Source organism: Platalea leucorodia, assembly GCF_965183815.1.
Source record: "Platalea leucorodia genome assembly, chromosome: 1".
Taxonomy (NCBI): domain Eukaryota; kingdom Metazoa; phylum Chordata; class Aves; order Pelecaniformes; family Threskiornithidae; genus Platalea; species Platalea leucorodia.
In genome coordinates, this window is record NC_138823.1 from 153,599,209 (window position 1) to 153,622,464 (window position 23,256).

The 23,256-nt window shown below is 39.8% G+C and overlaps 1 protein-coding gene across 8 annotated transcripts in view; it reads right to left on the minus strand.

Annotated features, from left to right (window-relative positions):
• The window catches only part of PARD3 (par-3 family cell polarity regulator), a gene marked incomplete at its 5' end in the record, with an annotated part of 469,207 nt that overhangs the window by 258,347 nt on the left and 187,604 nt on the right, over nucleotides 1-23,256 (minus strand). For 6 of the 8 annotated variants that reach the window (XM_082311552.1, XM_082311549.1, XM_082311546.1 and 3 more), the window contains 2 exons: nucleotides 3,365-3,496; nucleotides 20,451-20,629. In XM_082311552.1, coding sequence (XP_082167678.1) covers nucleotides 3,365-3,496; nucleotides 20,451-20,629 — 311 coding nt within the window. The remainder of the gene's footprint in view (nucleotides 1-3,364; nucleotides 3,497-20,450; nucleotides 20,630-23,256) is intronic. The other 2 variants (XM_082311551.1, XM_082311553.1) reach the window with 1 other exon arrangement.

Here is a 23,256-nt window from a genome sequence, read left to right on the forward strand (position 1 = left end):
TTTTCAACTATTCCTCAACGTTTGGTTGCTGTGGGGGGAAAAGAAAGTGCTGTGGAGGGCAAGGTGAAGAACAAAACCCAAGTTTTTCTTTTTTTAAGATATTTCAGAATTAAATTAAAGATTGCAAATTTTGTTCCTAGCACTTGACAATCTGTAGGAGAGAATTAATGAAATTATTGAGCAAAAGAGTGAAAAACACAATCCTTAACTTTTTAACTGTATTCTGAAACTGTATTTGGATTTTCAGCTTTATAGCAGTGAATGATTCTTTGGTGCAAACAGTTTCACAGAACTTACTTTGTGGGCTTGAGAAATACCAAAACTTTCTGAGAAATACATGGACCATTTGCCCTGAGGACGACCAGAGGGCTCTGGAACTGAACTGGGAACAATCCTTAGGTAGATATAGCTAACCAGCATGTACAATCAGAATATCTTAAAGGACTCAGAAAGCAGAGTTAATCTTTTCCATTTCTTTGATGTATCACTCTAATTTAGCAGGGCCCTAGTAAAGCACAACAGATAGGAGCAAAAGCAATTACTTCCAGGAATTTTAACGGGCTTCAGGCATTCCTCTGTTTTAAGGTGCTAAAACCTAGACAAGTTTACAGAACTATTTCTTTAACAACTACTAGAACATATCTAATTCTGAGCCCTTATTAGTCACTGCCAGGGCAGCCTATAATGATTTCCTAGAAACAAGATCTCTTGCAGTTTCATCTGCAGAACAGGCTGTGATGCTGCAGAATCACAGTTTGCTCCATAGGTCTGTTCACGGGAAACGAGGTGTTGTCCACACAAAAATAACTGCAGTTCTTTGCACATCACACCTTCACTCCTCAAAGCGCAATTCCAGTGAATGTTCGTGTATGTTAGAAGCTGACAAAGATCATCCTGGAAATTTTTTTCTCCTTATATTCGAAAGGAAGAGATGAGGCAAGCTTCAAGAGAAGCAACTCAATCCAAGCCAGAAGAGCCTTCCTCCAACGACAAGCCTCTGGAGTCTGCAAGATTACTCTAATGTTTACTACTATCTCCTCTAAAGAGCCATAAAGGCAGGTTAGATGAGGGCTGTTATTACCGCTGGTATCTGTAATGGGTTCTGCACAAGAGGTTTCTTGGCACTGTCACTGCCGTACCCTTGGTGCCAGACCTGCTGTCTGCTACTTTTCATGCATGCACGGGCAGGGTGCGCAGACCACGCCAGCCCCTCCGCAGCTCTGTCGAGCACACAGGAACAGGACTGGAAGTTGCTAAATTAATTGATTATGCCAGATAGCAACCTCGTCGCTTGGGTTTCTTCTTCACAGAAGGGAAAGGCTTAACCAGTGAGAAACAAAAAGCCCACAGAGGATACTGAAAAAGATACTAGAGTTTAAACCCCGCAAAAACGGTGGAAGAATCTCTCTCTCTGCAGCTGCTCTGTCCCCTGCCAGGCCCTTCCCTCCCTCTCTCTGCAGAGCTGTGCTGCATCCCACTCTCACTACGGGCTTTCTTCTCCTGCGCACACCTGTTAAACAGGTTTCAGTCTAATTAATTATCCTGCAGATATGAAATCACAAAAGGATCCTGGTCTTCCAGGTACATGCAGATTCATTAACACGTTTAAAGAATGAAACTTCTCTCTCTCTTTCTCTCTCAAAAAACACCACCACAAACAAACAAAACCAAAAAGTAGAAAACTTGCTCAGAAGAAATGTGGTATTTGCAATTTTGGACTTCAATCAGTTAACTCACGTAACAGATACACTTCCAGTCTACCACTAGTGCCCAATTATTTATCTAACCAGTGAATAAATTGAAATAATTAAGCTGTTCAGAGACCAAAATCAGCACAAAACTTAATATAAAACATCATATATTAAAATATTCATGTACCAAACATTTTAAAAGATGATCACTATTAAGATTCCTAATCCAACTTCTTTTGCTGAGAAAACAGTTTCATTAAATGCCATGTGAAAATCTAATGACTCATGGAAATATGCCTCGAAAACATCAAACAAGCAGAACCGTCACAGGAGATGCCTTCCAATCTGGGCACCAACCTTCTATTTCAGCACAGGCAGATACAGGGACAGCAGCTAACCTCATCTGCACAAACTCTACATCTTTTGAGAGGAAAATAGTAACAGAATTAGCACTATCATTAAATGTGCAGAGGAAAATATACAAGGACCAAAGAGAGGTTTTTTGATAAAATATATGATTTTAAATGAATCTGCAGCTAATTACAAGATACAAAAATAGTTCATAGCTCGCATTTGGGGTTTTTTTTAGGTTTTTATACTCTGTGATATAACTTAAGCTCCTTTTTAACTAAGAATGGGGTTGAATAGAGAACGTTTGGAATATCCTAGGATTTGGCAATTCTGGACTTGAAATATTGGTCTGGGATTTGAGGGTGAAGGGGACCAGTCCCAGGACATCAGCCCAGTGTTGGACTCTCAACATTCCCCTCCATTCACAAGGCACAGTGTAAGAAGCTTGGGCTGTGTCAAATGGAAAATTTCATTTTGAAGCTCCTCTGTATGAAGCAAATTCTGGTTTTATGCCCTATTGCTGTAAAATACAAAATTTGTACATTTGTGTTCAATGCAAAAAACTCAATGTTTTCCTGTCACATTGTATAAAGAAGAAAAATGAGGTAATAATCCTACATATGCACTACCCTATATATGGGCTTCCTATTATATTTCCAGTCTCCATAGTAAAGATGCATTTTTATTATACGTTTGAAGACACTTCTTGGAAGATTTCAGACATACAAATGCATAAAGTGACTGCTAGGTAATTTTAATTTCAGACCTTTAAACATCTATGACTACCATCTTATTAATTAAAAAAACAAGCTGGAATTACTTAGTACCTCAAAAAAGCTCAAGATCAAAAGCAGTATAAATGTACACTAAATAAACAGAACACTGACTTCAAATTTGTAACTAATATATTTTACAATGTTAAGAATAACAAGCATTTAAAAGTGCAATGCCAAAACTGACCCACATTTGGCTATTCTGTAGTAATATTATTAGCTTTCAACAGCAAAATGTTTATCAAAATAATACTCTCTAATTAAAATAACACTGTCGGTATCAGTTGTGAAGAACAGCAGTACTCCACATACTATATAAATGTGTTTATGACTCAAAAATGAAATAATTTGCAGCTGTCTATTTCAGTCTTAATGCAGTTTTTTTGGAAGCAGAAGGAATCCCATACAAATTTAGTCAGCCTGCTGCTGGTGCTTTTTATCATGCTTAGAGAGCCAATATCACATAAGAATACACTTCTTTGTAATAGCTTGGAGTAGCATAAAGATTAGATTGATAAAGTAATATATATATATACACATATATATTACCTGTTCTTGCCTCTCCAGCCACTTGTCCACCATGGGATGACTGGCACTTAACGATGAACGAGCATTGTCTCTCTGAAACTGGTTAGACCAGCTACTAGTATCTCGTGGTAGGCTTCTGTAGTTTTCATCTTTCTAGTTTAAAAGAAACAAAAAAGTGTCTTATAAAAAACAACCAGTCCTTGCACATTAACAATGCAGCTGGTTATTAAACCAATACAAAAGGAAGACTGACAAAGGAGAACGCAGGTCCAGCTGGACCCAAGGACAACGCAATTGCCCGGCAATTCAATTGCAAGAGCTCCCCTTCCTTAATGCCAGTGAAGCCCAAGCAAAGCCTTCGGTGGGTTTGTAGCTCCTCCACCCACTTGTGCTTCACTACCTCTCTTTTCCAACCTCAAACTTCTAGTGCACAGACTTCCCAAGTACATACTCAGCAAGGCTTTCAGAGCATCATGCTCCTCAGCTTCATTCTCACCAAAAGCAAATATACCATGTAACAGTCCATCCAGTGACAGCTAAGGCCGCTATATAATTTTCCCAAGTCTCTGTATGTAATCAATTTTACAATCGAAGCTGTCTCACTGCTCCAGGTACTGTCCTTTGGACCAGAATAGCATGCTAGAGAGTTCAAAACTTGAATTGATTATTCAACATAATAATGCTTTGCTTGGTTTGCCTGAAGGTATACAAATACAGTCACATTTGTAAAACAGCAGGAGATGGAGATTGTGCTGACGGAGATACATTTATCCCATTGAGACTGATAAAATTGTTTTTTTTTCTTTTTAATTGATGAGTTTGTCTTCACAACTTTCCCACAAGCTGTACAAATTCTTCAGCTTCTAAAGATGATTAGTTCTTACCCAGTCTGATCACTAAAAGCCAATAAAAACACAGAGGCAGATCCTTAACGATGGGAGTTACCCTTAGCCCAAAGCCAATGAATTACTAGTAACTTACACAGGTTAGTTCCCTCCAACTGAAATAATATATGGAACTGAAATTCTGCTTCGCTTTTCAAAAGAGGATTATAAATATACTGTAAGTATCCTTCCTTCAGGAGCAGAGTATTTCTTCCAGTCAATATCTGTCTATCCTCATGCCAAATCAGATAATTTAGAGAGAGTATCTATTTTCCTTATAGTCATTCATTAGCAAATAAAATAGGATTGTAGTCCTACATATATTGCAATACTACTGCTTTTAGGAATCTCAAAAATCTCTAAAAAAATAAACAAACACCAGTGCACATTCACAGCTAAAACCTGTTTTTTTTATTTATAGCACACAGCAAATTTTTGACCCTTTCTTAAATCAATACTCCATTCCATCAGCATGAGTATTTCCTTTTCCTATTTGCTGTATTGATATTTCTTTGGCCTGGCACAGTATTAGTCCACTATTCTAAAATACGGACTGTAGCATCAATTCCCTTACAATTATCCTTCACAACTCTATTTCTTGTAAATGTATGACACTTTGCTAGGAAATTCAGGTCTCAATAACTGTGATACGTAGCACAGTGTTCAAAAGCTTCCTGTGTGAGAGCAGTCTCTGCCCAGACACATCAAACGTAAGCTTTCTTAATTGATGACAACTTCTTGTCTTGATAGAGACTTTGTAGTAACAAGTCTTGCATTTCAAGACATTAAAGCTTGAATTCAACCAGCACAAGATAACCTTGCAAAAATATGTCTGCACAAGTAACCAGCCAAACAAATCACCATCATAAATTAATTTACCCTGCCACAAATGAGTAAGAACTTTGCGTCTTTCAGCAACTAAAAAAATCTAGTTTCCCAGTGTGGTTAACCACACAGCAAACTAGAAACTTTCTCAGTCTCTTGCTTAGAAAGGGACAGTGGAAGTCAGTCGCTGCTTTGTACAACTGTCCCTTAGCAGAGCCATAAAAGCCAGGGAATGGTGTGTACAAATTGATTTTTTCCTGTTGCTTCTCTTACTCAATTCTTCTCTTCTGGTGACAGAGGTGGCACAGTTCCTACAACCCAAAACAACAATTTCTCTTGTTCAAAGTGGTGGAAAGGTATAACAACAAAATAGAAATCTGACAAAGAAATAAAGAAAGATCATTTTATGCACAAAAAGCCCCATACAGCTGGTACATGAGTTATTGTCATCTAACAATAACTCGCTATCTGACAGACCATCACCTAGTCTGAATGAATAGAAATTTCTTCCGACGTAATGAGATGTTTTCTGTATTTCTGTACTTTATAGATAATTCTGTTTTTTATTGGTTCGTGTTTACAATCTTCAATATAAACTTTTTTAAAAGACATTTTTATCTATGCTACACAAAAATCTCTCTCCACACAGCATCCATTACCCGTGCACAGGAGTGTTTTGCAAGAGGGAAGGAAAAAAAGTTCATCAAAGGATGTGTTGTTCTTCGGTCATTCAAACACTAAGGCTCTGATCTGAATCATCAGGACAGTCTTATTGCCTAGAGTTTATACTGGAACTTCATGAGGTAAAAAGTCTTAAACACCACAGCACACACTATAAGTTAAATTATCTACGATAAAAGAGTTATTTCGGCCTCTGTTTGGTGCACCTATACTAATGTCAAGAATTCTGCAAGTTTACTCCTAATACTATCTGTGCTGACCAGAAGAGTATATTCTTCCCATCTACTGAAATATTTCTGCTGTAGCCCTCTTCTGTAGAAGATTGCCTTTCTCCTGCTAAGACCTATACCAGCTTATTTTACACAGAAGGCATCAAAGTCACTCAGCGATTTTTCTGACATCAGAGGTAAAAGCTAGAATGGTAGAGAGATGTGGTTCCTGTAACTTCTTGTGTTTCCCAGTGCTGCTCAGAGGCTCAAAATAGCACTATTATCAGAGTGGAATAAAATACCTTATCAGTGTTGCAATCACACACAGTCACGTTGGTCTTAGCCAAACAGTGAAACATGAGAAAAACAACCAGCCATAGACAGGTCCTTCACTCCTTTCTTTGTCCTTGCTTTTCGGCAAACAGCTATCCCTGTACCCCACAGGTGACAGCACTGGGGCAAGCACTAAGCTAGACCAGGAGGAGAGAGACCAGCGCTTTTAATACTGCGGGATGCGGCCCTTCTCACAGACAGCTCCACAACAAAACTGTAAGATGCTGCTGGCTACCTGGAACCCCACCGATGCAGGGTCTCCATTACTGCTGCTGCCACGTCTAATACAGAGATAGCAGTGGCGATAGACTATAGAAGTGGAGATGAAAAACACATCGCTGCAGCTTAGACATTGGGATTTACTGAACCAGCTGCAATGTTTTTTGCTATTTCAAATATATGTATATATTGGGGGGAGGGGGGGGTGTAAAACATGCAAATGTTAACCCAGAAAGCTTTACTTCTATTCAGAATGATCTAGCATTATCACACATGCTCCTAACATCCGACTGGAAAAGGTGTGTGTTGCTTTTAACTTAAATACCATAAAGAAAAAGATTTCATGGTATAGAAGCCATTAGGGTCACACAGAGAATTCTCATTTCTTCTGGAGCTGCAGCTGTAAGCCCTTCTGGGACCGGGGCTGACACACATCATCAGTTACAATTAAATGCTCTAATTTTAAAAAAAAAAAGTTTCTTTCCCAAACATCTTTGGGGACCACGGGCCGTGTCAGCTTTATCATGTTTGAAATGGAAATTGATCAATATAACACTAAAACTGCCAAGTCACAATATTACCACTACACTTAACAGCAGCATTTTGCAGTATTTTTAATGAGGACATATAATCTAACACCTTAAGATTTAGTTCAGCGCGGTGTCCCTGCGGGGCTTTGCTGGAGGGCTGGGTGAAAGGGGACAGGAAAAATGAAGCAATTTTGCTATACTTTTCATTTCAGAGGATTTGCAATATATAACAAGCTCCTCATCAAGGACTCTGCAGCTTGTAGATAAAATGATGCGTTAGCATGATCTGTGTACTTCCAATTACTCGCTGTCAGGGCATAAACTCACTCATGATTTTCACCCACAGTTCTACCCCTACAGACTCCCAGCATCACTAAGCCAACCAGAACATCCTCTACACGGTATGGTGACAGTCCAACATCTTCTCATTTGCCTCTAGGCCACTTTCCAAATAGTGAAGGAGTTGGGTTTTTCCTTTTGTTCTGACCTATATGGCTAATGTAAAGTGTAGAAAATTTGGAGTTTGTTTTGGTTTGGGGTTTTTTTGTTTTGTTTTTAAGACTAGATAGCAATACAAAAGGAGTAAAACAGATTGAAGACCTCTTCAATGCAATTCTCTGGAAGGAGATGCAAAAATGTAAACCAAGTTTTCACTTTAATTCCTTCTGCAGCAAATTGTCCGCCTCTCATTTAGGATCTTCACTAAGAGAGACCATTTGGGGCACTGACTTTTTATGCTATCCATTCTTTTTTCTTGTACACTGTGCATTTTAGGAAAGGCTTCTCGCTTGTTTGGGTTTGATCTTAGGCCATTCTCCAAGGAGTAAAAGAGGACTCCCCTATTAAAGAATTATCTCAGCTTTGTGCCTTCTCTGAGCTCTGACTTGGAACATGGGTCATTTCCAGCAACTGGTAAAAACGGTCTTGGGATGCAGGAGATGCAAATCTAATACTCTAATAAAGAACATGCATGCCTTATTTATGATGAAAATAGATGAGAAGCATGACCACTCTGTAGTCATTTTGATGTCTTTAGAAAGACTCGTGTCGCACTACACATAAGGGAGAGGTTTGATTGTACAGCCCTTACAGTTAGTGATGATGTGGTTGAGAGCCTCTAGGTGAGGATTAGAGGGATGGAAAACAAAGGAGATGCTGTAGTGGGTGTCTACTACCGATCGCCCAGCCAGGATGTAAGCACCGATGAGTTATTCTATAAGCAATTTCTGGACCGGTAGCCCATGTCCTTATGGGAGATTTCAGCTCCCCAGACATCAACTGGGAATACCATACTGCTGTGACGAGCAGGTCTTGGAAATTCTTGATGTTTGTAGGCAATAACTTCTTGTTGTAAGTACTAGGAAAGATGCCCTTCTAGACTTGCTGTTTGTGAACAGAGAAGGACTCGTGGGGGATGTGATGGTAGGTGGCTGTCTTGGCCACAGTGCTCATGAAATGGTTGAGTTTAAAATTTTCAGTGTAATGACAAAAAAGGACAGCAGAGTTGCTACCCTGGATTTCAGAAGAGCAAACTTTAAGCTACTCAGGGAGCTATTTAGCAGAGTACCCTGGGAACCTACTTTTGAGAGCTTAGGAGTCCACAAGTGCTGGTCAGTCTTTAAGAACCACCTTTTAGAAGCACAGGAGCAGGCAATTCCAGTGTTGTAAGTCAAGCAAGTAGAGCAGAAGACCAGCTTGGCTGAACAGGGAACTCCTTGGGAGCTCAGGAGAAAAAAAAGCTGTATCATCTCTGGCAGCAAGGTCAGGCTTCACAGGAAGAGTATACAGCTGTGGTTCACTTATGCATGGAGAAGACACGAAAGGCCAAAGCTCAATTAGAGTTGAACTGGCCACTGTTGTTTCAGATAAGAAGGGCTTTTTTAAGTATATTAGTAGCAACAGGAGGTCTGAAGAAAACATTGGACCAATACTTGTTGAAGATGGTCATCTGACTAACAGGGATGAAGGAAAAGCAGAGGTATTCAATGCAGTTTTTGCCTCAGTCTTTAATAATGCTGATAGACCTTGGGCTCCCCGGTCCCCTGAGTCGAAGGACTGCAAGTGTGGGAACAGTGACTTTCCACTTGTGGACACTGAAATTGGAAGGGACCAGCTGTATCAGCTGAATGTTCACAAGTCCATGGGGCCTGGTGGGATTCATCCCAGAGTTCTGAAGAAGCTAGCAGATGTTATGGCAGGACCCTTCTCTATCATCCACCAAAGGTCATGGGAGTCTGGGGCGGTCCCTGCTGAACTGGAAGCGAGCCGATGTTATTCCAGTCCACAAGAAAGGCGTGAGGGAAGACCCAGGGAACTACAAACCTGTTAGTCTACCCTCGGTTCCTGGAAAAATTATGGGGAAGATTATACTGGGTACTATTGAAAGGCATTGAAAGAATAATGCAGTCATCAGGCACAGTCAACATGGGTTCACAAAACAAAAGTCCTGTTTAACTGATTTGATATCATTCCATAATAGGGTCACCCAAGTAGTGGATAAAGGAAAGGCGGTGGATGCAGTTTTTCTGGATTCTAGTAAGGCTTTTGATACTGCCCCTCACAGCTTCCTTCTGGACAATTGTCCAACTGTGAGATGAGCGGGTTTATGGTGTGCTGGGTGAAGAACTGGCTGAAGGGCAGAGCTGAAAGGGTTGTAGTGAATGGGGCTACATCTGGCTGGGAACCGATTACCAGCAGTGTTCCTCAGGGTTCAATTCTAGGGCCAGTTCTGTTCAATGTATTTATCAACAATCTGGATGCAGGAGTTGAATGCACTGTTAGCAAGTTTGCTGATGATACCAAACTGGGAGGTGCTGTTGACTCTCTTGAGGGACACGAGGCCTTGCAGAGGGATCTAGATAGACTGGAGAATTGGGCTATGATTAATAGAATGAAATCTAACCAGTTGAAATGCCAGATTCTGCACCTAGGACGGAGTAAGGCCAGGCACAAGTATAAATTGGGAGAGGAGTGGCTGGAGAGCAGCCCTTCAGAAAGAGAGGCTGGAGAGCAGCCCTGCAGAAAGGGATCTGGGGGTGCTGGTCAACAGCAGGCTCAATAGGAGTCAGCAGTGTGCCCTGGCAGCCAAGAGGGCAAACCACATCCTGGGGTGCATCAAACACAGCATAACCAGCCGGTCAAAAGAAGTGATTATCCCACTGAATTCAGCATTGGTGCGGCCTCACCTTGAATACTGTGTGCGGTTCTGGGCCCCACAATTTAAGAAGGATGTTAAGGTCCTTGAATGCGTCCAGAGGAGGGCAACAAAGCTGATGAAAGGGGTAGAAGGAATGTCCTGTGAGGAGTGGCTAAGGACTTTGGGCTTGTCTAGTTTGGAGAAAAGGAAGCTGAGGGGTGGCCTCATTGCTCTCTACAGCTTCCTGAGGAGGGGAAGTGGAGAGGGAGGTGCTGATCTCTTCTCCCTGGTATCCAGTGATAGGACGCATGGGAATGGTTCAAAGCTGCACCAAGGGTGGTTCACACTGGGCATTAGGAAGCATTTCTTTACCGAGAAGGTGGCCAAACACTGGAACGGGCTTTCTAGGGTGGTGGTCGATGCCCCAAGCCTGTTCATGTTTAAGAGGCATTTGGACAGTGCCCTTAACAACATGCTTTAACTTTTGGTCAGTCCTAAATTCATCAGGCAATTGGACTAGATGATCGTTGTAGGTCCCTTCCAATTGAAATAGTCTATTCTATTCTATTCAGAAATGACTCTGTCTACAACGCCGTAAATGGAATTATTGTATTATGCATTGACAGTAGCTCATTAGATGCCTACAAGGAGAAAGACAATTGAAAAGCCAATGTTCTGCTTAAGTTCTATCACCTTATGTTCAGAAATTTCCAGAGTTGTCCAATTCCAATTAATATATTCCATGCTATCCTTTGATTGACAAGCAAGGCCTGACCTTAAAAAAAAGGCAATAACTAGGGGCCACGATGAACAGACAGTTTTCTGTGCATGTGGTGTTATACGTAAATATTTAGTGTCAAAGAATATGGGCTAAATTAAGAGTAAACTAAAAAACATGAGACTGCCAATCCAAAACATTCTGTTCATTTCTCTTGTTTACAACGGAAAAATCAAAAATGTCATGATCTCTGCACGTATACATGCAAAGCCAGAAATTACCAGGCAGTGTATATTGTTATTTCTCAGGCTGAGGGACAGGGAAGAAGCTGCTTCTTCCATTCACTCTGTACTTATTAATCTCACAATAAAACCTCACAGAAGATAATGCAAACATCTCAAATAACAGACGGCAGTTGATGTTCTGTAATTATAATTCAGAAGCTGGATTTTATTTCTGTAAGCTTCTTAACTAAAAAGGCATGGCTTTCCATAGTTTCATTTTAAAGAAAAATAAATGAACCAGTTACCTTAAAATGTCATGAAGCTACAGTTCTGATTCCTGTACACATTATACTCAGAAACCAGTTTCCCCTTCTACTATTTTTCACTAAATTGAAGTATTCTCTTTTGCTGTGCCACTTTAATGGCCTCTAAAGAGCTTCTATGTATATTCAGCTGTATATGAATCTATATGGCTATCCATTTAAATGCAATAATATAATTATGCACAATCCTGCCATTTTCACCAGATATGTGGTTTTGCACCCAAATTTATACAATGCTTTATGTCAATTTGGATTTAGATGAAATAGCCTTTGTAAAGTTGTTTATTTTTAATGTCGACATCGCTTCATTTGATTCCTTGGGAGAGCCAAGAAATTTAATTGCAGGAGGGGAAAAAAGCTGATAATGAATTAATTTCAAGAGTATGCTCTGAAGATAGGATTTAACAAATAGAATGTTAATATTAAATATATTTGGGGAGCTAAGGGAGACAGGAAACAATGGGGTACAGGAAACTTCATACGGATCTTCTATTTAGATCTTGAAACAAAGAGCATCTTATAAACCACCAGTACTATCCTTTTAAGTGTTGAGCAGATGCTTTCAGGTGGCCATACCTCTAAAATGAAAATTTGAAAGGTGCAACTGCCTGTTTGTATGTTAGAAGCTTGCATATGCAGTCCTGAAATGAAAGCAGGAGAGGGGATGATGATGAGGTAACTGTACTGTCTTCTCAGACTAACTAAACTGTTTTTTCCCCTCTTTCTTCATTACACTGACAAATGTGTAGAAGAGCGGTGACTTAAGGTCAGAAACACGAAGGTATTGCCCCAACCACGCAGCAAGCGGCTGTGCCTTTGCACGCTGCCAGCCAGCTGCTCCTCCCCTCTGCCAGCCCCTAGACAGGGGACTCCGCACAGCTCCCAGTAAAGCTTCCATCACCTCATCCGACTTGCAAATTCATTTCAGACCTTGGCCAGAATCCCTTCTGCGATCTGCGGGGAAAGGCCCAAATAGATACCAGAGGGGTGGCTTGTAGCAGTGTGTTTCTCTTTTATCTGAGTTTACAGCAGCACAGCCACCTTCGGCTCCTTGCTGTCTCATGGGCCTTTCTCACGCTGAACAGCTTCCCATCATTCTCCATCTCATGGTTTCAGCCATTCTCCAGATTTCCTTTACTTCATATGCTCGGCAGGCAATGCTCTGAAGTTGGACATCTGTATACAGGAGCTGAAGAGCTCGTTTGTAAAGAGACAATAAAACTGGGTACACAGAATGATCATCCCCTTTCTGTCAGGCTGCGAAACAAACCCAGGCTAAGTGACATCTGTTTCAGCCCCAAATTTAGTCATAACAGAAGTAAGCCCAGAAGGTGACTAGGCATTCCTGGTTTGAAATCCCGTATTTACTGGAGCTGAATTTCCCCACTCATTAAAGCCTACCATCTCCTCCCCAGCCACACTACTACTTTGTACAGATTAGTTCCACATTGGGTCTGAATTTTATTCTAAGACTACTTTGCCTGGTTGTCTTTCCTTGTCTTCTTCTGTGATTAGTATTCATTGCAAGATGACCGAAGTTCATTTAAAAATACAACAAATACAGCAGAAAAAGGCCAAAATAATCATTGTTTAAACTGCTCAGACTCACGTCAGAACGCTGTAGGGAAGCACAGCCTGTAACCTGGATTGTACTTTCAATCTTGCTAGCTACACATTCAGCCAAAATCCAAACCTGTTTTGCACCAATATATAACCTTGATAACATGAAAACAAGACAGACAAATATACGAATCTGCAGAAACTCTTGAACCGCAAGTGTATACTGTAAATGCAGTGTAAATATATGGCTGTGGGTTTCAACTAAATTGATAAAAGCAGGTCAAAACCCAGATCCAAGTATTGCCAATGAAAACATATCTGTGTTTCTAAACTTCAAAAAAAATAAAATCACTAAACCTGAACATCCAACTTTTTTTTTTTTTTTTTTTAAAAAAAAAAACTTTTTCAATCTTTTATCAAGCTACTCTTTCAGGCCCACAGTTTTTCACCCTCAAACCCAGGGAGAGCTGCAAGAACATAAAAAAATTAAAGGAAATAGAGATGAAGATTTAAACATGGGAATTTGCAAAGTACACATTCACTTAGATAAATGGCAGAGGAAAAGTCAGCCATTCGTTACAACTTCAATTATCCTATACCGTGTACTTGAGAGTTTTCTGTTTTCAGTACAGCTTTCACCATCTCTCAGAGAGAGGTGCTGTACACTGCATTTACTGAAGTGAAAAGACAAATAACTTGTGCACCTTCCACCACTCCTTCATTACCAGTAAGAGACTCGCTCATCCAGACCCGCCTGGGCACTCGCAGCTTGTGATGCAGCACTGCGTCCCCTCGCCTATGGACCAGACATTGCTCACCCATCAGACAGAGAGAGAGAGGGGAGAGCACAGGGCTGGGAGAAAAAGACATATTCTTCCTACGCTACTGATGCAGAACAAAGATTGAGAGTGATCAACAGACTTGCTCAGCCTCAGAGCAGAAGCGGAAAAAAACTCACCAGCTCTCCGATCTCTCTAGTATCTTGCACTAATAACCTGTCTCTTTTGGGGGACAGAGAGGAAATTCGATAGATGGGCTTCCACATATGGATGACTCAGAGCAAAAAGTGGTAAAACAACAAAAGAGATAGAGAAAATCACACCTTCACTTTGGATTTGTTGTTTTTGTTGTTGGCTTTTTCCCTGCTTAATGCATCTGGTCATGACTGACTTCTGGATGCAAACAGTTGAATCCTGTCCGTGTACACAGTACTCAGCAAACAGAACAGCACAGCACCAGGCGGTACGTGTTGGCTGTTACCTCCCTGTGCACCAGGCACGGATTTTTCATTTTATGTCTCTCATTCCCAACCTGCTGCTGCTGCTGAGAAATACTGTATTTGTTTTCACATTTTGAAAGTCTGGAATGTTGCTCTCTTCACAGAGATTTTAATTTTAATTGCACTAAAATTTCACTAGCTGCTCTGTAAAGAAAGTCAGACTCTTCTCCAGTGAAGAGTATCCAGTGAAAGCACAAGAGGCAATGGGCACATAAAGAAATACAAGTAATTCTATCAAAACATAAGAAACAACTTTCTTACTGTAAGGGTGATCGAACACTGGAAGAGGTTGCCTAGAGAGATAGCGCAGCCTGCATCCTTGGAGATGCATATACTCAAAACCTGACTGGACACAGACCTGAGGAACCTGACCTAGCTGACCCTGTTTTGACCAGAAAGGTTGCACTAGACGATCTCCAGAGGGACCTTCCAACCTCAGCTGTTCTGTGATTCTGTGAAAGTCATTAATTTTACATATTACCCAGGACAAAAATAACACATAGTATGTTTATTTTATATTGTACTCTGTTTGGGTACAATTCCTCTAAACTATTTCATCATCATGTGACAAGCTGCCAGCAACGAGTTTGTACCACAAAGAAAGAAAACTGATGCATGTAACTTTTGTTTTATGAATTTCCATTAAGCTCTCTCCTATAACAACATTTTCTGCATTAAAACACACTATTTCATCACCTGTGGATAACTCTCTCACATTCTCCCTTCCTCTCAGTCTATGTGAAACCACATCTGAAATGACAAAAATTGTGACTGTCTCACTGAAAAGAGAAAAGCCCTGCTCAAATAAACCTGGATGAAGAAATATTCATGGCTATTGAAGCCTTCAGAACTTGTGTTTAAAACATTGCATTTTTATTCTGAAAGCAGACAGCTACATTCATTATGCAGGGGTTTAAAACCTACCATGACAGAGATGCCAGGCTCTCTGCATTTACTCTGTGTTTCTCCTTAGCTGACTCTGTTGTGTTACAGCACTTTACCGACATTGTTCATCGGTACACGCTACCTCCCTTCTGCAGGAGTATGAACCAGAGACAAAGGTTCCCAAGAAGCATCAGCAACACTTCGGTCACTTGTTCCCAGAATGATGCCCAGTCTTTTAGCCCACAGTCTTCCCTAATCAATCTAATCGACTTACACTCTGCAATTCAGACTCCCTGGCTATAAAATCACACTAACACACACAGTTCTAATATAAGACTCTTCAATCCTCTGAATTATAGTTAAAACCTATTGAAATACTGTGTCTTTGGTGACAGTGATAAAGCAAACTTCACTAAGCTGTGTTTAAAAAGACTCAAAGCTAAATGAAACTAATTTTCACTTTAAATCTGATTTTGACACTGACATACCATTATTGTTGAAGCTTTTCATATAATGCATGCATGCTTTTCTCCTATCTAGACACACTTCATTAGAGAAATACTTTTTTTTTTAATTCTGTTTACAAAGAGGATTAGAAAGCATTGCATATTTCACATAAATAAAAAAAAACCTACAATCCAACAATCTGAAAATTTGTACTCATCAGTCTCAACCCAAAGGAACAGTAAAAATACCTGCAAGAAGAGATGGTGGGGAACACAATGCTTTACAGGTAAAGGATTTGACCCTAGATGAGACTTAGATCACTCCCATACAGTTTCAAATTCTTCCTTTGCAGTGTACAGAGTCCAAAAATATTAGGTTTCCAAGCAGGAAGAAAGCACATCCTGAAAATAATTCTTCCTACAAGGCATGGCTATTTTCAACCTCAAAATACATATATGGGCAAACCCATTTAAAAACAAACAAAACAAGAAAAAAAAAAAAAAACAAACAGGCTGCTGAATAAATGGCAAAGGCAAAAAGAGAAGGGGGAAAAAAAAAACCAAAACCAACAAACCTAAAAAATGATGTGCCAAGTACAGTCAGCTATGTGTTTGCTGTTGCTGATCCACCCCGCAGAGCACATTGCATGCCATTTGCTTTGCTCCAGGTGGGTGAACCCAGGAGCGAGAGAGGCACAGAAGCCCATACACAATCATTTTTCTCTCTCATTGCTCTCTCTTGAGCTCTCCTTCTTAGTGTACATTTTCACTTCCTTCTGCTACACCAATGCTGTTATCTCTGATGCAACAATATATGAATCAAATTCAGGAAAGTCACAGTGGGAAATTTTTCATAAGCCAGTTAGCCATGGTATATCCCTGCATTTAGCAAGGCAGGTTAACTAGATAAGCCTTGCATCTTTCAGAGAAGCAGGATCAAAGCAGATAACTAATTTGTAATGACACGCAATTCCTCACCAGAAATGGAGATGTAAATTTAAAAAAACACACTGAAAATATATGGGATAATTAATTCACAGTTGCTAAAAGATGCAACATGTCTGGTTGTTGCATTTATGTTCTTCCAATACAGTAACACAAGCATCTAAGGGAAAAGAAACCTGATTTTCATTTATGCAGCTCACACCTATTAAGGGCAGCTAGCTAAGACAATAGGCTTTGGTAATGAATTATTAAGAATGTGATTCAAATTAAGAGTTATTCAGAAAACAATATCAAAAAAACATTTTACTGTAGTGGAAAGAAGCACACATGATATGCTTCAGCTGCGTACAATCTGTTCAGCTGTACAGTTCAACACAATTCAAACAAAATTACAGCTTGCAAATCAGGTATTACTGCAGGCCTTTGAGAAGATATTTTTACTAAGAGATTTCTTCTTGTTTCATTAGAATGGCTCAAAGAAGCAAGAGACAGGATTAAGTCAAGCTGTGACTCACTAGGTAATACAGATATGTCTCATACACAAAAAAGTATCTGGAAGTGATTTTAATATTCAGTTTAAAAAAAAAAAAAAAAAAAACAAGAAGTGAATTTACCTCCTAAAGGTGCTGGTAATTATGAGCCAATTTTGTGAATACTTGCACAGATGAGGAGACCTAATCATTTGGTTGAGACCACACATAGGAATGACACAGAAGGAAGAGGTCAGGAATTACCTAGCTGAGTACAATTACCAACACAACAATAACTTGTAAATAATGAATAATAATGATAATTCTTCTAAGTACTTTGTGACACAGAACGTCTGCTTTCAAGTTGCTCTTACAGGTGAACGACACAGAAGCCAGAAATGATTGAGATTCCAATTCTAAGGAAACACAGAGTATATTGTGATATCCTGGCAGTAAATATGTTTCTTTACAATGAGATGATATGAAAAATGGATGAGAGAGCGCATCCAGTTTAGTGCAAGCGTTTCATCCTTTCCAAAACATCCTACTTACTATAGCAGAAATGCATCTCAAGTTCAACACACATTCAAACCTTCGCTGGACCTACTCAGGCCCCTCCAAACCAAACTCTGGCCCTCTCTGGTCACTCTCTTCTTTTCCTAAGGACACAGGACAGCCTCATGTCCTGCTTCGTCTACCCTAATACCTACAGGTAGCACTACAATTTCTTCAGCAGGATCCTTCAACCATCCCACATTTTTTCCTCTTCCCCAGTGCCCTTTTCCCTTTCTGTTTGCCCAGAACTACTGGCATATGTCCTGGCTCCTCACAGCCCTCAGTGCATGGCAGCATTCCCACCCCTTCATTTCATCTCATCTTGGGCATCTGCCCATTTTCCTGCCATTCCAAATTCTTCTTACCCAAAGCGAAACAAACACCAATAAGGAGTCTTCTCTCGCTTGCCCCTGAGAAATAAATCCCTTCTGCCAGATCCACGCAGTCTCCCTCTGCTAATTCCTCAAAAAATTGGACACGGTTTCTACCTGTCAATTATTTCTCTTTAGAGGTGATGGGCTGAAAGTAATGTCACTTCTTAGAGTCAGTAGGTAGATGAAGCTTTTGGCAACTCTCCCAGAAACCCTTTTCTTGTTTCTGCAAGATACTGCTGGGGCAAAGTTGCTAATCTACAACTGTGCTGCAAATCTCAGCCCAAGAACATATGTTCTTGTGCTGTCAAGAGAGAGAACTGCAGTGAAAACATGACGTAGTGCCAACCGCCCACAAAAGATATATGGGTGCTCAAGCCCAATGCGCTGAGCAGAAAATTAAGATTGTTCTCATTGCTTTCCTTGAAATGTCTGTGTCATCTATAATCAATGAAACAGTCTGGAACAAAGCACAGCCATCTCTTTTTGTTATCTGAGTAGCTGAAGAAAACAACCTAATGTAAGAAAAGTAGTGAGGACTTGTTATAGTTCAAATAACCAAAATACATTTGTAAAAATTCAGTGTTAGTACTTTGGAAGGTGACTGGTGACAGAGACTTAAAAAATGCACCTTTTAGAATAATACTACAAATGAATTGTTGCTAATACTGGGAAAGGAAAGGAGAATTCTTAATATCCATTCCTAAGAGAAATAGGATTCACTACAAAATCTTGACTGCCATGAAGAAATCAAGATGCTGAAAACACAAAGAAACAGTCTAGCACAAATGAACTTGGGATTAATTCATATGTTGCACAAGCAAGTATTATTTAATTCCAGTTGTTTACTGCATCTTACCCATTAAAAATAGTGCACTCAGTGATCTGCTCTATTCAAAGGATCGATGTATAGAGTGTGCAAAAAAGGTAAAAGAAATTATCAGTATCTATTGTATTAACTAACCTATGTCAGTTCTTTCTCATCTTGATTTAATGTCCTGTTGTGCCTTGCTTCCCATCACTACATGAGATCACATGCATTCCTTTCCAGTTTGGTCGCCATGCTCCAGCAGGCATGAAATATCTTCACGAAAATCAAGAGTAAGCACATGCCGAACAACTAATGATGCAAGAAGACTAGTGGGAAAGATTAGCTGCTGTTCAATTCTCTTCAATTTCTGCTAACTTCAGACACTCAAAGAAATCTGATTATGCTATGTATGGCCCTCCATATCTATGCTTGTGGAGTAACGAAGTGCAGTCTCATTATGATTTCAGAAAAATTAACTGAAAATGTTAACACTTCAAATGGATTAGATTATCATTTTTCTTCTCCAAATCAGAACAGTATAAAAGATATTTTTCAAAACAACATGCACGTCTGTGCCACACCAGTATAAGTGACAGAAAATATACCTTTACCTACCTGAAATCACGATCAAGCAGAGACCTAACGATACCATGTTAAACTGACACCTCTGTAAGAATGTGGACCTCAATGCCTATGAACATGCCTATGTGCTTTTATAGAAGTTTCTGAAATAACCAAAAGCCCGCTGAAGACAATTCAGTTCATTGGCAGCATGTAAAGACTTCTTTATTTGGGGTGTGGGAGTCCTGGCTGCAAAGTCTTAGTCTGTGTTTATGCTACACAGAATTAATGGTAATAAAGAAAAAAATAAAATAGTTATAATAAGCTGCATATTTTCTAACAGAACTTTGTGCTCTGCAGTCAGAATGGTAATCAAAAGTGCAACTTCCTCTAAAAATTACTCATTTCTATTGGAAAATATACATATGTTTTCCTTTTGAGTTTGTTTGCAAGTTACCATCACAATTATGGGCAATGTTGGGGGCTGTACAAAAGAGAATATTTCTTCCAATTTTATTTTCAATAATGCACTGAGAAGAGAGCTTCCTGCTGACTTCTCCAGCTAATAATGTAATTCATGTGGAGATACTGAAATCATATTGAAAAAATGAAGGAAAAAACACTCACTCTGCATTTCACTGTTTTAGTTTTAAGAATGTTATCAAGGACAGAGAGCATTAGCAATTTGTGTTTTGTATTACTTGACTAGTGCCTCAGAAAGTAAAAACTAGCAATGCTATGTCAGAAAGACACACCAGACCAGCTGTGGGCATGCAGATTATTCATTGACATTAGGACTTCTATGGAGATCAGTAAAAATCATTACAGACATGGCCTATTTGCATTCAAAGAAAACACGTGGCAGCATTTAGGCCCTGCTTTGCAGAGTAATGAGTAATCAGAGCTTCAGCTACAGTTAAGAGCAAAATCAAGTTTTTAGAGCCCCTGCTGTGGGCATCACCGAGAGTCTCCTGAGGGCGGGACACGTGTGCGACTCAAACACTCCTCTGCTGCTGATGGGGTTTGGTGAACAAGGTCAGAAAACACAAGTTTAAACCAGGAGCAGGAGAGAGAAGGACAAAACAATTCAAGATTCATGCACATTTGTCATTTATTGGATAAAGAGGGGGAAAGAAATATACCTTTCTTTCATGAGCACTGGATACGCCAGGGGTGTTCTGCTTGAGAAAGCCTGCTGTTGTGGACCACCTTGTAGGGTTTTTCCGTGAAGGCTCTTCTGAAGAAAAATTTGTGTCACTTACAGAGGTTGAGAGGCCAATCAGTGCAGGGTCACTACTACGTCGGACATGAAGAGGCATATCTGAAGAATAAAACAGAGAGTAAATAAACACTGACTAGATTTAAAATGTTTTTCACATAAGAAAAATATTTTTTTCAAGCTCTGGATGAGTGGTTTATGACAAATGTGGTTTCACAGAGTAAGGAGTTATTGACCTCAGCATAGTTCCTCAAGGACAAGGTCTGTTTCCTCAAAACCACAGCCTTGACGCTTGGCCACACAAGGAGAAAACAAGGGCCAAATCAAGCTCTTTGAACCTAGCACAGCTCGTTGGCTTTAGAAGTACAAACACAGCATCGCTACTATCTGTCAGCTGTTGTACAAAATAAAAAAAATAAAAACAGCGTAAGTTTGAACAACTAAGAGGTTAAGGTGACTTAGAGGTATTTTAAAGAACAAGAGGCCAAAGACGTAAATTCAACAGCCTGGTGACAATTAAGGGGTGGACTAGGACAACGCGTCCCCCACCCCACTGCCATGGCTGCAGCATGGGCACTGCCAGCACAACATGCTTGCAAGAAGCTGTGCGACAGCTTCTTTGCAGCGAAAGGCAGCCCCCTCGCCTTCTAAAACAGACTTTCCATTTCTTTCTCAAAACTTATGGAAGTGACTGTTTTCTATTCTGCATTCTTCCTGTGCCTCTTCCTGACAGCTGAAACAAGATCTGTGCTGATTTACCCTGATTCCCTTAGCCTTCCAGCTGGCATGACTGACAGGAGAAAAATATTTCGTTAGTAATAAACAATGCAGCAGGCAGGTAGACCAATTGGAAAGAGATAAGACTTTTTTAATATATGTAGAGGTCAAATCCATTCTGGAAACTTTGATGGCACATTAAAGTTAGTTTCTCTTGAAATACAACTTAATTTTTTCCAATTTCATTTATTATCCTACAACAAATATCCACACATCTATCGTCTCCTTGCCCAAACAGAAGTTTCATTGCCTGTATTTGCGACCTCTTAGCACTCTCCCACTCAGCCGCAGAACGGAGGGGACGTGATTTATCAGTTGTATTTCTCTTTACTGCTGCACTGGGAACCTTGAATGCGAAGTGGAAAAGGAAGAGGTGAAAGCTACAACACGTAAGCAGCAGAGTCACAGAGAAAGGCCCGCTGGGCAACAACTGAGAATGAAAACCAGGCTACTTTTTAATGCTTTGATGAAACAGTTCCTGAGGAAGCCGAAGGTGCATGTCTCACAATACTAGCAGGAAAACACAATGACAGGAGTTTAAGTGACTAGTCTTAAATTTTACAATAGCTTTATGTTAACACTACGTATAACAGTATTAAAATATAGAATCTTATTTTACATGGCATTTTAAAGACAGCGAAAGATACACTAAGTCATGCCACACAGAGAAAATGTGTGGGGTTTTTTTTTTTAACAGCTAGGACTTGTGCCGCTGAGGTATGCACAAGTGTTACAGGATGGAACATCAGTCATTCTATTTCATGTCCACCCTGGTATACAAGAATAACAGGGTTAATTTATGTTTTTTCCCATAATTGTTGTACTATTTCTCTTTCCTTTGAAAATTCTTTTTTATTATTATTTTCATAACACAAATATTCACAAGAGTTAATTTCTAGCAAACAAAATGTTTTCTTTTATAAACATGTACATTTATACATATTTATACATACAGATATAACAGAACTAGAAGTAATTAAAAGAATCATTCAGGAAAGAACACTTTAATTACACAGAGAAGTATTTATGGTCTGAGTTAACTCCAACTTTGATTACTCAGTGTATATACTCATAAACTCATAATAGAGGGGTTTTCTTTGATTGCTTTGTCTTCAACTACTTCAAGTTTCATGAAGCAGCTGAAGGTAAAGCCTCTCATTTCCCCCTAGATGGCAAACATAATAAAAGTACACGATCAAATCGCAAGAGATCTCTGTAACAAAGGTGGCACAGCTGCAGCCCCAGCCACGGCCCCACAAAGCGTAATGAAGTGACCCATTAACAGCGGTGCCTGTGCTGCTGGCTTAGCCCTGAACATACACTCTCATTTATCAGATTAGCCTGGGCAAGAAAGTGGCTCTGTAGTATGTAGTACCACTTAAGAAAAATACCAATCTATATTTGTTCCAAGCAGCAGCCCATGCATATTATCCTGTTTGCCTTAGCTACCCACCCTGCAACAGAGAATTACAATTTTCAAACATGAGTTCACTTGCTCCTTATGCTCATATATCTATATATAAGCACGGTGATAGCAAAATGTTCTTGTATTTTTACACCCTTTCTTGAAATTACTTGACAAAACAAAAGTTCAGTGCGGTGAACTTCTGTAAGAAGAGAAGCCAAATTGCCAACAAAGAAAAAGGAAGAAACTGGAACTCAAGTCAGCACTTCTGGAGGCGAGCGAGCAATTATCACTGCCTTGCCTTTTGCTTTCTAGCAAGAACCTGACAGTTTGCACCATGCAAAGTAGCAGACACTTTTCACAGTACAGAAAGTTAATGATGCAATGGAATTCCCAAATATTAATATGCTCCAGAGAAAACAATAACGTGAGAAGTTTCTCTACAAAATCTATTCACTGATGAGCCACCTTCAATATGACCTATTTCATTTTAGTAAGGTTAGTTATTGAGGTATTTTCAGATATTTATTGAACACTCCTGCAAATC